General features: G+C 36.0%; 2 protein-coding genes across 2 annotated transcripts; both read left to right on the forward strand.

Annotated features, from left to right (window-relative positions):
• Positions 1-367: 367 nt before the first annotated feature.
• Positions 368-7,983, forward strand: herpud1 (homocysteine-inducible, endoplasmic reticulum stress-inducible, ubiquitin-like domain member 1). The gene is made up of 8 exons (XM_058751307.1): positions 368-733; positions 1,106-1,183; positions 2,213-2,296; positions 2,675-2,826; positions 2,940-3,050; positions 3,916-4,275; positions 6,711-6,828; positions 6,940-7,983. The coding sequence occupies exons 1-8, from the start codon at positions 578-580 to the stop codon at positions 7,102-7,104; spliced, it is 1,224 nt and encodes a 407-aa protein (XP_058607290.1). The 5' UTR covers positions 368-577; the 3' UTR covers positions 7,105-7,983.
• An 898-nt stretch (positions 7,984-8,881) lies between these two features.
• On the forward strand, positions 8,882-14,306 carry cetp (cholesteryl ester transfer protein, plasma). The gene is made up of 16 exons (XM_058751636.1): positions 8,882-9,199; positions 9,642-9,753; positions 9,848-9,979; positions 10,847-10,917; positions 11,021-11,108; positions 11,306-11,375; positions 11,517-11,577; positions 11,696-11,787; positions 11,889-12,068; positions 12,555-12,605; positions 12,781-12,930; positions 13,031-13,098; positions 13,221-13,263; positions 13,357-13,426; positions 13,505-13,590; positions 13,767-14,306. The coding sequence occupies exons 1-16, from the start codon at positions 9,070-9,072 to the stop codon at positions 13,842-13,844; spliced, it is 1,482 nt and encodes a 493-aa protein (XP_058607619.1). The 5' UTR covers positions 8,882-9,069; the 3' UTR covers positions 13,845-14,306.
• Positions 14,307-14,365: the final 59 nt, after the last annotated feature.

Consider the following 14,365-nt stretch of genomic DNA (forward strand, 5'->3'; position numbering starts at 1 on the left):
TCATTTTAATTGGAAAGCAGACATTTTATGTGTCTAAACTAGCTAATTTAAGGTTAAGTTAATTTTCTGGTTGATAACAGTTTATCTAAAGCTTATTTATTCAAAAAACAAAACAAAAAAAACATGGTATTTGAGCCTTGTGTATTCCTGTAAAGTGCCTTAACACATTAAAATCATGAATTATACCCTCATATTTCTGTAAAATTGTAGATAGAATCATAGGACGCTGTCATAATACCCATCTGATGCAATCACAACATTTACAGCAAACAACAAAAAAAATTCCAACAGCTTTTTCTCAGTGCGCATGCGCAGTGCGTGGGGCTCCAGGACAGGCTCCACGTCTGAACACGAGCTCGTCTCAGCCAATCACAGGCGGCCACAGTGTTTGGAAACAACACACGCAAATACTTCATGGCTTATGAGCAGACTGAAACTTCTTGAATCAGGAAGGAACCTTTCTACCTTTCACTATCGTGTCCTTATTGCCTGATCGAGTGACGAAGTCTTCGACAATTATCGCAGATATTTTATGCGTTTCTTAATAGATTTCTAGTTGGTTTGACTAAGAACGAAAATGGAAGATTGTAAGGTCTCGGATAAAGAGACGATCTCGCTGGTCATTAAAACGCCCAATCAGTTTCACGGCGATCAGCTGATCGAGGGAGTTCGCGTGGACTGGACTGTGAAAGACCTCAAATGTCACCTCTCCAAGGTTTATCCCACCAACCCGGTAGGTTTGGATTGGTTTCTTATGCTTCCTATAGATATCGGATTACATCCAGCGAGTCGTCAGCATTCCTCCACTATGGCTGAACGCTGCAGGAAACAACTGACTGTCAGTCATTTGCCCTCTATAAACAAGATGAATTTCCACTGCTTACATATTGTTAGTTAATTAATCATTTATCACATTATTCCTCTACTGTGTAAGTTAGCTATTTGCATTACATGGACGCATATTCAGTAGGTAAACTTTGTGAAGAGATGATACACTGAATGTATTTCCTCTAAAAATGTTTTCACTTCTCACAAACATAAGATAAATATAATGGTGTATACTGACGTTCTAGGCCATGTTTGACATTTGGACTCATTTTCACAGGCTGAGAAAGACCAAAGACTCATTTACTCAGGCAAGCTGCTTCAGGACAACCTGCTTCTCAACGATGTTTTCTCAAAGGTGAGGGACTTTACCATCTGTGGGGATGCTTTCATTTCAGGGTTGACAAGTGATTTCAAAACATTTTTAGGTTGCTACGGTATTTTATCTTTACCTGCTTCCAACAGTGAAATATGAATTCCAGCTAATAGTTTATTTTTATTTGCATTTTTAGTTTTATTATTAATTTATTTTAATGAGGTTTAATAGATTTCTCAGAAACAAACTGGATCTTGAAACTTATTATTTTAATTTTATTAGAAATAGTATTTTTAAATGATTAAAAGTATACATGTTATATATAATATCATATACATTTTTATATATAATTTGTTGTTAGATTATGGAGGTTATAATAATATATTATTTTATCATTAAAAATTATATTTTAACTTAATTATTAGGCCTATACATATGTATTTTATGTAGGTTATTAAAAATGTAAATAAATAATACTCTTTATAACCAGTAGCAGCATCCAGAAATTACTACCAAAAGTAATCGTAAATAGTTTTATTTTGATTTATCACTTATGGCTGGATTTAGAGTAGAAATAAAGCATTTTTGTGTGTGTCCCTGAAACATAATTCAGGGTAAAAAAAAGATTCAGCAAATGAATTCAGTTGTCCTGAAAGGCAGGGGGTTGGCAAAACACTGCTGTTTTTTCTTTGCATATGTCAAAGCTAAATAAAAGTTAAATAGGTGGACCCGCAGACACATCTTGTTCTGTCCATGTGCTGTAGTCAGTTCTATTTCAAAGCCGTTTATAGAAGCCACACTTGGCAGCCTCTTGTGAGATGTTTATTTGAAAGTAGGACATTTATTGTTACATGCTGAAAACCTGACATCTGATAGACTTGCATGCCATCAGAGCAGACGCATATATTCCAGATCAAAACAATATGACAGTCACATGGTTTACCAATCTGCCAAAGCTTTCTCTTTCACAAAATGATAGCTCCCTTGGTGAATGTCTTTGCCACCTCAAAAAGCCCGTTACCACATGCTTCTTTCAAAAGAACTGAAAAACTCAACTTCTTTTTTTTACAGGTTCCTTCAGAACCCAAGCCCGTTCTTCACCTGGTGTGTGCTGTGAGACCCCAGCCTGCTGCCCAACTTGGAGCAAGACCCAAGGTATTTTTTCCTGCTATTTATTTTAGGCTTTAACTGTGTGGCAAGACTTTATTTAGTGGTACATGTAAAAACAGACATTCAGTTTATAATTTTCACGTCCTGAATTTAGCTTCAAGGCAGTATATTTGATCAGCTTACAGTGTGTTCAGTGGAACTGAGATGTGTCGGTCTTCTGTCTCTCAAGGGAGGGTTGTGCTTGTTTTAGTTGGGTGGAGATATCACCACACAGCTGCTTACTTCCTGTTCCTTTCTGCATCCTTGTTTGCATAAACCAAATGCTGTAGCAATTTTCAAATGAAGATTCATAGTGTCTCTTGCACCTGCTCTGGTCTTCCGACTCAAAAATCAAATATGTTCTTTCTCAAATGTTTGGTGTAGGTGACATCTACACAGCAGCAGAGTTCCCAGCCCTCCCCACTAACTGCTAGCCAAAGCTCAGAGTCTCCAGGACCATCCGTGACCTCTGTACCCTCCATGGACGGCCTTAGACAGCGAGGTCATGCCGACTGGCCTGGCACTAACACATCTACGTGAGTTTTTTTTTTTTTATCCTTCAAATTAAATTTCAGTGCAATGAGTATTAAAAAAATGTATGAATGTTAATGTGTAAATTAGTTAATTAAACGTTCGCCTTCATTCACAGGTCTGTAACCGCAGCAATGACCCACCCAGCTTTCCCCACGTACTCCCTTTACAGTCCGCAACAGCTCCTGTGGTTGCAGCAGATGTATGCCCGCCAGTACTACATGCAATAGTAAGTACACTCTACATAGACATACTAAATTATAGGACTGCACAAACTGCAATTTTTCTGATTAACATTTTTAAATACTTGTTTGTAGGGCTTCACAATTTGGCCAGTTTTAAATAAATATTTTACTATTCTAATATTTCCCTGTAAAATAAAAAAAGATTATTAAGAAATATTATATAATAAAATAACTTGATTATACATAACAACTGTAAAATTACAGTACTAATATTTATTTCTTCCAGTTATTTTTAGCTGTACAAAACAGCTCGTTATACTGCTTGATACTGCAAACTTGTATTTCTTATCATATTAGTTTAATATTTAATCATTCCAAACTGGTATTTCTCTGTAAAATAAAAAAAGACTATTTAAAAAATATTAGATAATAAAATAAGTTGATTGTACATAACAACTGTAAAATTACAATACTACTATTTATAGCTTCCAGTTATTTTTAGCTTTACAAAACAGCTCGTTATGGTCCTTGATATTGCAAACTGGTATTTCTTATCACGTTACTTGAATATTTAATTATAAACACACTGGTTTGTAGCATAAATATCTTTATTGCTTACTGCACTTTATTCTTCAAGTTATTTTCGCAGCATTTACTGTAAAACAAGTTGTTCTGAGAAACTGAAAACACTGGACTATGAATTGATCACGTGTAAAAGAACACAGTGCCGTGTTGTTTCTGAATTACACAGCGAATATATTTAATTAAATCACAACCTTTGCAGAATTAAAAAGCCATATCATGATTTTGGTTTACGATTAATAGTGCAGTTCTACTATAGCATTAAACTGGTGTTCACTCTGCGAATGAACCGTCTAACTGTGTTAAATGCTGTGATGTGTCTTTCAGTCATGCTGCCATGGCAGCCGCCGCCTCCGCTCCAATGACCGCCCCTGCTTCCTCACTCCCTGTTGGCCCTCATCAAGCTGCTGTACCTGCGGCCTTACCCAATCAAGGCCCTATCAACGACCTGCCAGCTAATCAGAATGCCCCAGGTCCTGCATTCATCAACCCAGAGGGAGCCAATCAGAATCTGCGAATGAATGCCCAGGGTGGGCCTGTGATGGAAGACGAGGAGGACATGAACCGCGATTGGCTGGATTGGGTGTACACCGCATCCCGGTTGGGTGTCTTCCTGAGCATCGTGTACTTCTATTCCAGCGTGAGCCGCTTCATCCTGGTCATGAGCAGCCTGGTTATTATGTACCTGTAAGTTTAAGCTTAACACCAAATGTTTTTATTATATTTAGTAACTTGTGGTTAGTGTTTTTGAGTCATTTTTTGGGAGTTTGGACTACACTGGTTGTGCTGTATGTTTTTGGTTCACAAAAAAAAAAGAACTAGTTCATTAGAGTCATTTGTTTGGAAATTGAAATAAACTGGGGTGCGTTTCTCAAAAGCAACCATGGTCACAAGTTCCATCGTTACCAATAGAGTTCAACAGAACTAACGACCATAGTTAGCTAACGATGCTTTTGGGAAACGCACCCCTGGTTATGCTGTATGTTTGTGATTTCCTAAAAAGAACTTGAGTCATTTGTTTGGGGAATTGGACGACACTGGTTGTGCTGTATGGTTTTGATTCACTAAAAAGAATCAGTTCATAAGAGTCATTTGTTTGGGGAATTGGATGACACTGGTTGTGCTGCACCTCTTAAAAGTAATTTGTTCAGGAATCAGACTATTTGGTTTTGCTGTATCATTTGTGTTGTGATGCCTCTGAATTATAGATCAGGTATCTCTGTATGAGTGTTTTAATACATAGTTTTACATAGTCCATGTCATCTGCAATCAGATCTTTGGGATCTGTAATCAGGTTCTCGATGGAGTCCGTAAACACAGTTACACCCTCAGTTATGTAACTTCGAGCTCTGAGCCATTTGTCAGCAGACAAACTCACACACATGCATTCCTGAGCAATATGAAAGGAATGAGTAGTTTATGTGAGAAGAAGTAGATGGGGTTTTCTCTGATAAGAAAGAAAACATCTGCCTGTATATGACTGCAGATCGGTTGGGGGCATTCTGGAATTAATTTGGTTAAACTCCAGCTATTATAACTGAGGGTTTCAGACTGCTAAAAACGAATCTCTGCAAATGTGGCAGTTTGACTGCTCTGCAGAATAGTGCTTGGTACGGTGCCCGGGAGGGGACGTATTCGGTTCACTTAGTTTTCTCGTGGCCACGAGTTTAATGTGTAAACAAACCATAGCAACCCGGGATTATCAGGGATTCATTAATATTTTATTTTGAATTAAGAAACTATTATAGAAATTATTACATAATTAAATTATTATATTGACCATAGGCTACCGGACTGTAGGCAATTGCACGCGACGTAAACAGCATTCGAATTAAGTTTATCATGAATAGGCTAAATGTTACATAAAGTACATAAAATAAAATAGACCTACAAGAAAACATTTTTATCCATCCCACAATCTTGCTAGCTGTGTGTGTCCATTAACTGATCGTCTTTTTCCGTAATATTTGTATATTATTATTATTATTAGCTATTATTATCATCATCATCATTATTATCATTAGCCTATTATTATATTTTTATATTCCCTTCATTTCGATCTCTTTACATAACGTTCTGACTAGTTTTGTAAATAAGCCTACTGTAAATGCTCTACATAAAGCTTTGATTATGCTGACTGGAATTTATAGCCTATTGGAAATGCAGTTTAAAGGTTGAATTTAACATATTTCTTTTTTTTTTTTCTGCGAATTAATAATTATTAATATTATAGCCTACTGCCTAGTGTTTTGTTGGGGAATGAATCATTCACGTGGTTTTATTTGTAAATGAAAACACAACACACTCATTTATCATCACGCACTGGCATAAATAGCCTATAATCATGAAGTATTTGCATAATTGTCAGGCGTTTACAGTATTTGCAAAATATATGGTAGCAAATAGCATAATTATACATAACGTTAATTAGGTAAAGCGATGACATGAATTGAAAGGGGAAATAATAAAATATTATATTTATATGAAATGCATATAAAAATATAGCCCTAACAAGTTAATATAACCTAATAATAATATACAAATATTAAATGAAATGTTTAATGTTAATAAAAATGTTTTATCCATCTCTGATAATCCCGGGTTGCTATGGTCACGTAGGTTTGTTTACACATTAAACTCGAGAAAAATATGTCCTTCCCTCAACATAAGAAGTCAACATAAGGATCTCGTTACCTCAACAAAATGATCTCGTGGCCACGACATATCACGTTCCCACGAGTTAATATGATGTTCCCACAAATTAATATCTTGTGGCCACGACATATTATCACGTTCCCACTACTTAATATGTCGTGGCCATGACAAAACTAAGTTAACCGAAGACGTCCCCTCCCGGGCACCGTAGCGTGGCACTCCAGCAAGCATTAGCTTGATCTGAGGGTGTTCAGTATGATGATCTTATCTCCTCCATGTTACAAACTTGACCCAACCTGCCATAAAAACAGTCTGAGCCACCTCTAGTGAGTTAGTAATGTATAAATGAGCAGAGTTGGTTGTCTTTTTTTTTTAAATAAATGGTGTCATTTTAATGGAAATGGAGTTCATGGAGGCCTGAATGCCTTTTTGTAGCTTTTCTAATGGTTCTTTTTTCTCTCTTTCAGACACACAGCAGGCTGGTTTCCTTTTAGACGGAGACCCCAAGATAGGCCTCACAATCTGCCAGCACCAGAGGTCATTCAGAACCAACAAAACCAAAATGAGGACAGACATCCAGGACCTGTGAGTCAAAGTTTCTGTTTAAGAAAGCAAATTAGAAAATAATTAGTTTTACTTCAATAAGTGGAGTGTGCAGGCGTGAATGTGCTTATTTATTCTCATTTTGTCATGAAGGTGCCGCCCCCTGCTGAAGTGGAGGATGCTGGTGTTGCTGAACCCGCCATGACGGCAATGCCTGTTCCCCCAGTTAGACCACCCATCCTATGGACAACCTGGGTGTTTTTCAAAGCCTTTTTTGCTTCTCTGATACCTGAGGCTCCACAGGGTGTTGCAAACTGATCCAGAAAAAGTCGGACAAAAGTGGACTCCAGAGTCCTTGACCATTTAGACTGGACATTATAAACGAAGGCTACAAGTCCTAGAAGCGGTAGCACTTTCCAGTCCTTTGGCTATGTGACCAACGGTTTCACAATCTGTATAGACAAGCTTTTGGACATGGAGTTGTAAATATTGCTGGACATTTTTTTGCACAGCACTTTAGATAACCGTAACGGCTAGAATCAATGATATCGGTCTCCTGGCCTGATCCTCTTATATAGGCTCCTGTCAACAGGGCTTAATTTTCTTGAAGTGCTCTACGATGAGTGATCCAAGGATTAAACTCATGGGATTATCTTATTAAGGTTCTAGTATAATGGACAACGAAGGCCATATATTGATTTTGTTCTAAGTGCATGACTAGAAGGAGTGTGCTTGGGAGAATGCATTTGTGGCACTTTGAAGCTAATGGTGTTTATGCAAGTAAAATATGCTTACACGTTCTATTCTTAATTGTGTTCCACCTGTGAAATGAGTAATGTTAATATTTATGAAGGAGGTTTGGTATGCATTCAAGTATTTGTGAGCAGAATTTGCAATTCAATGAGCAGCAAAGAGTTTGTTGTTGACCTCTGGATGAAAAGAAGCCGAGTGAACCTCACTTTAAATTTAGCATTTTCTTTACATGAAGGAGCTGCATTTTGGTACCTGCAAAAAGAACAGAAATTAAGAGAGTAATAGTTCTGAGAGACTTAAAAATGTCTTTAATCTGGTATTTATCAAGCACTGTAGCATTACTGTCATTTCATTTCATATATAAAATAGCTTTGTTATTAACATTATTAAGATAACCCTCTTTGTACCTGGAAATGAACAAATAAACACATTTTCTTTGTTTCAGTTTCACTTTGAAATTCTTTGAAAAGTCTAATATAAATGTGTTGAATTCTGTTTGGGTAGCTTTTGTTTTCTCTCCCGATTTAATTTTAGTTAAGGCTTGTTCTTATTAATTTGTCGATTTTTATTTATTTATTTAAATCTTGAACCGTAAACTGCCAGTTCGTTTAAAAACACTTCTTGAAATTTTAGATTTTAAAATGTCATGTAAATACATACCATAGTCCACCTGAAATCATATCAGTGAGATTTCTGCAACATCACAGACCTAAGTAATACAACTGTAGGTCGTTTTTGTTTAGCATTAACACATCGCGTTACAAATTGAGTCTGCATTGTGATGTATATGAGCGCGTGATCCGTAAACATGGCGTTGCGCGAAGTGTTTTTAATTTTCTTAACTATTCAATAACGCATTGTATTGCATATACACTGACATTCTGATGAATATTGTAGCTCGACTACACAAAAACCCATCGCAACCTGCTAAAATTCTTATCTAAATGTGACTGTTGGTTCTCATCTGGTAAGCATCAGAGCTGGTTTCGTGTGGCTTGTTAACATGTTCCTTTCCAAAGCCATTTCCTGTGGTAATGATTTCCCAGTGGATTTCTATTGTTTATTTACATAAGTGTCCATTTTCAGAAATTACTGGACTACTCTAAAACGGTGAGGTAAATAAAGGGTATTCTGTCTGCACATTACACCTCCTCATGAGCTTGTCCACCTACATGAACTTTGGCTTTCTCCTGTCCACACTGTCCATATCTTTTATTTGTTTTGTACAACAGAATGCTCGGAAAAACACAAAAAAGTCCCTGTGCACTGTTGACTGTCCTCCAATAATGTTGAGCAACATGTGCTAGTCGACCCCAGGGGCAGCTGCATGTTCTCTCTTGTTCTCCAGAAGAGGGACATGGCAAATCAGACATTACAAGGCCTGTCCACCCCCCTCTTCCTTTGAGGCTACCTCTGGATCTGTCCCTCCTCCTCAGATACTTGCTGAATGGAAACAGAGCTCTTTTGAAAGAGAAGCCTGAATATCTGTAAAAGACAGGAGCTCATCTGTGTTTTTTCAGATTTGTTAAGATGGAGAGGAGTGCTGCGCTGCTCCTGGTTCTTGCTCTGGTCAAAATTAGTTGTTGTTGTCTGGATCCTCCCGCTGCCTACAGGTTTACAGGAGCAGTTTGCAGGCTTACATATCCTGCCGCTGCAGTTCGTAAGTACACTCTCATTGATTTATGTACTATAGCCAGATTTTTGTAAGTATATGATTATGATTTGATTTTCATTACTTTGCAACATAATTCATTCAAAGCAACTAAACTGTTGCAAATTGTTGGTATAAAATAACAACAACAACAAAAAAAGAGAAAATATTTACTTGAAGTGTCCCCTGAGATTTTAATCTAATATTTTAATATTTTAACAACACAGTCACGTGTTCATAGTTGTATGATGCTGATTAATGAATAAAATATTCAGGTAAACAAATAAAATATTTAATCTTTTTTAGTAAGTTTTATTTTGATTGTTTTTCGTTTAAAAATATTAAAATTTTAAATAATTAGATTAATTATTCTCATCAACTCACAAACCCCCTGTAGTTCTTGGAAAACCCTGGATTTGAGAATAAATATCTCCCTTCCTTGATTCCTCAGTGAATGAGAAAACTACTGAAGTCATACAGGCCGCTTTTCAACATGCCAAATATCCCAGCGTAGAGGGACAACGATCAATAGGCTTTGGGACGGTGAAATATGGATTCCACAAGTAAGAGATTCCTGAAATTGTTTACATATTATGTGGTCCATGTCTGTGTTATATCTTGTATCTTATGAAGCTCTTCTTCCCACATCGCCCGCAGCTTAGAGATCCATAACCTTTCCATTGGAAAGAGTGAGTTTGAGCTGAAGGAGAATGAAGGAATAGGGATCTCCATTTCAAATGTTTCTGCTGCATTCAAAGGGACCATCAACTATGGTTATGGCAGCTGGCTGTGAGTGTTTCTATTTATTACCACACATCAGGGTCAGGTTTCTTTAATACCACAGCTGTGGTTTAACCCCGTGCTCTACATACAGTATGTATTCAATGAAATTATGATCTTTTGTTTATATAGTATGAACTTTAAGGTTTCTTATGGTCAGCCAGTTACAGCATCACAATTTTTCTTTTTTCTTTTTTTGTCAAAATGATGAACATTTTTCAACAAATGATCTTTGAAAGAAGGCTCTTGGCCTTCGGTTTTAGTTTTATTTATTTATTTATTTATTTTTGTTATTTTCAATAAATAAGCATTAAATACACTATTGTCCAAAATAAAACTATTTTCCAAAAATCATAAAAAAGAAACTCTGGCAGAATATCTAATTGTCACTAGATTTACAGTAGCTGTCACTCAATATAAACTACCTTGTTGAGACCAAATGTTAATTTGTAAATATTGTTATTTATTTTTCATTAGTAAAAAATATTTATCTGTTTAGGTAACATAGGTTGAACAAAACAACATTTTAAAAATTTGATCAAATGTAATGTGAGAATTTCTGTTGTAGAAAGGGATCGAATGATGAGCTTTTTAAAGAATATTGCATTTAAAAACGTAGATTAAATATTTATGTAATGTAAACTAAATTTTTCACAAGTTAAAGAAAATATTTGATCTGTTTAAATATGTTTGATCTGTTTAGGTAACTATGTTGAATAAAAAATGAGAAAATGTAATGAGACTATTTATGTTGTAAGTGTCCAAATTATGACCTTAAGGAAAAATTACCAATGTGTACCATATTTTTCCTACCGCAATAGTAAAACGAATGTCACTTTGCATCAAAGTAACATAGCCATATTCTTTATTATACAGACTCGACCTAAAACAGTCAGTGGATTTTGAAGTAGAGTCACAAATCGACCTGGTCATCAATCCAAAACTATGTGAGTGAATCCCATTCTGTTTAGATAGCTCTGTTTGACATTAAATACTTAATCTTGAAATTGGCTCTACTTTTCTCAGAAAAAAGTTGTGTTTGTGTGTTAGACTGTGGAAAGGGCAAAGTGGCTGCAGACACATCAGACTGTTACCTCACGTTTCACAAACTGAAGCTGCTCCTGCAGGGAGACAGAGAGTGAGTTCAACATTTCAAATTACTCAGACACACTAGAAGTGACTATTTATATCTTTTGATTTATATCTAGGTCAAAGTTAATTGTCTTTGCCTATGAGTAAAGAACACTTCCTGGAGATCAGTTGTCATATTTTCCATCCGTACGTGATGCTCATTTGCAAGAGCACTAAAAAGGCTTTTATTTTGACTTTGTGCAGGCCTGGCTGGCTGAAAAGAATGTTCACAGATATTGTGACTTTCACAGTGAAGTTAGTAGTGAAGTCACAGGTGAGTGTGTCTAGCGTGTTGTTCTATATACTGTAAGTCTGCTCTTATTTTTCAAATGGTACTCAATTTTATGTGTCTTAGACTCCATTAGTAGACTGTCTTGTCATTTAACAAAATGATTGGGTTTCCTTTCTCTAACAGATCTGTAAGGAAATAAACAATGTGGCTAACATACTAGCAGACTTCATACAGGAGCAAGCAGGTAAAACGCAGAGCTCTCATATTCTATTCCTTTATGTAGCCTAGCAGTCAAAACCAGTTATGTGGTTTTGTGGTTGTTTCTGCTATTATGCTACTTCTCTCGCTCTCCCTCTGAACAGAACAGTTTCTTAGTGATGGTGACATTGGTGTGGATATCTCTGTGACTTCTTCCCCAATCATCAAATCTAATTATATTGAATCATACCATAAGGTCTGACTACAAAGATATTATATTTAAAAACTGCATTCAAACAAATGCAAATCTATTTTTAAAATCCTTTGATGTGGTTACTGTTGTTTTTTCATGAACAGGGTTTGGTTATTTACAATAATACGAAATCAGAACTCACCACCTCGATATTTAACCCGTCACAACTGACCGAGAACCGCATGCTGTACTTCTGGTTTTCTGATGGGCTTCTTGACCCGCTAATGGCCGCTGTACACCATGATGGACGATTTATTCGCAATATCTCTGGAACAGAACTCATGGTATGAAATAATTAGATGTCTTGGACGGAGCCATTTATATTATGAAAGGTATTTTTAACGCCCTCTTTTATGTGTATTATGTGCCTAGGTGTAATATATTTTTGCATATTTTGCATTTGAGCATACAGTGAGCAAATTGTTTGTGCATCTATATGCAAAAGTGAAGAAACAAACAAACAAACAAATAAATAAAATAACTTTTTTTTTTTTTGCATTGAAATCCCCTGTATTATATATATATATATATATATATATATATATATATACACACACACACACACACACACACACATACATACATACATAAATATTTGCTACTTTATTATTACTATATTTGAACTTTCATAATAAACATGTTTGGGAGTTAAAAATCTTGTGAGCTAGAGTTGCCCATGCAGTTTTATATTAATATAACTATAAAAACCCTCATATAAAACTAAGAAGTGTTTTGAGGCATATTCTCTTTCTTGTGTCTGTCTGTTGCAGGATCTGTTTCAGACAGAGCTGTCCTCAGCCAGGCCTGAATTGTTGAACAAGGTACTAAAACACTCATTACAATATTCAAACCGCAAGGGGGAGGAAATGACTGTCACATTTTATACTGCCATAGGAACATGCAAATAAATGTTTTCCATTTGAAGCACACCAACTGTCATTTCAAACAGCACCTGTGTGTTTGTGGGAGTGTGATGGCTTTTCACTTTCTCTTCAGTGGCTGTCCTCTGAGGGTCCGATGTTAATAGCGAGGAGTGTGTCAGTTCCACACTTGTGGACCACCACAGAGGGCACATCTGTCAGAACTGTGGCTGGAGTCGAGCTCTTACTGAACAGTCAAGACATGCCAACACTTTATTTTGAGACAGTAATCTAAAACACATTATGAGCCACGCCCTAACATAAGCAAATGAAAGATAGATAGATAACAAAATTCATTTATGGATTTATTGGATCTGTGATTACAGGATGTGACAGTTGTTGCAAATGCCTCATATGCAGAGAAGAAACTAATTCTGAAGGCCAATGCAGAGCGGTAAGTTATAAAGGATACTTGAAGATGAATTCTACAAAATGACATAAAACATTTTTTTTATTATTATTTCAAATTTCAGTGCCTGATTTAAACTTTTTTTTTCTGTTTTGTGACCATCATAGTATTTCTATAACAAACATTTCCACATCAGAAGGACCCACTGAGGTGAGAGTAAATAAATATTATATTATATTATGATGTTTTTTTATTAGTTATTAATTTATTGTTATGCATAAATGTTATATGATCTCCTTAAAGATGGAGGAGAACTTGAGAAGTTATCTTCAGGAGGCTGTGGAAAAAATGGGAATCCCCAAAGTCATATCATGTAAGTCTGACCACCATAGCCAAGCAGTCAGCATGTCAATCATGTGTTCCTTTCTTCATATTTGATCTCTGTCCTCAGACCTGGAGCCAGAATTAACTGCTTTGATGGATGAACAGGGACTCAATCTCTTTGATGTCATCAATCCTGAAGTTTTACCTCAGGATGTGAGTATATGACACTTTTAGATATACCATGAATATGTTATCAATGGTAACTGTCAATCTGTATTTAACAGTGGCCACATGCATCACATTATATGATACAGCAGAGTACCAAAAAATAATTTCAACACTTTGAATGGTTACATTGTTGTTTTATTTCTTTAATTGTGCATGTACAGGGGTATGTGATAGTCCGGCTGGATTTTGGTTTTCCACAACATCTGCTGGTGGAATTCCTCAAAAGGACGCTGAATTGACAGTCTTGTCTCAATTGACTGTATTTTGTCTTTCTCATGCAAACACACATACAGACGTGCACACATATATCACATAAACAAAAAGTATATAACTGCCTTTCAGCCATTATGGCTTGTAAAGAACTTTAATGCTTTGTGTAGCTGTTCAGTGTTCAAATTTTTGTAAATATGAAAGTGTGAATCACAATGATCTAGTTTTATGACCGTAATATGATCTCATGACCTCTATAATGCAATGTGGAGATTGTATTACCATTATTAAACATTTCCTGGTGCTGTCACACATAATTATGTGTTGCACGTTTCTGGTTAAACTTGTTTTGCTTCTGAATGAAATGGGCTGTTACAGTCTTCCTTTTGGATTTTTTAAAGTTACATTTTTAAACTCATGAAAACTAAGCATCGAGTCTTTTTTATGTTGTTCTGTTTTATTAAATTAAATTAAATTATATTGTATACAAAGCAATTTTCCCCGACTACATCTTGATGTCCTTATAAGGGGTGCAATGATTTTATATCAC

The sequence above is a fragment of the Onychostoma macrolepis genome, chromosome 18 (genome assembly GCF_012432095.1).
Source record: "Onychostoma macrolepis isolate SWU-2019 chromosome 18, ASM1243209v1, whole genome shotgun sequence".
Classification (NCBI taxonomy): domain Eukaryota; kingdom Metazoa; phylum Chordata; class Actinopteri; order Cypriniformes; family Cyprinidae; genus Onychostoma; species Onychostoma macrolepis.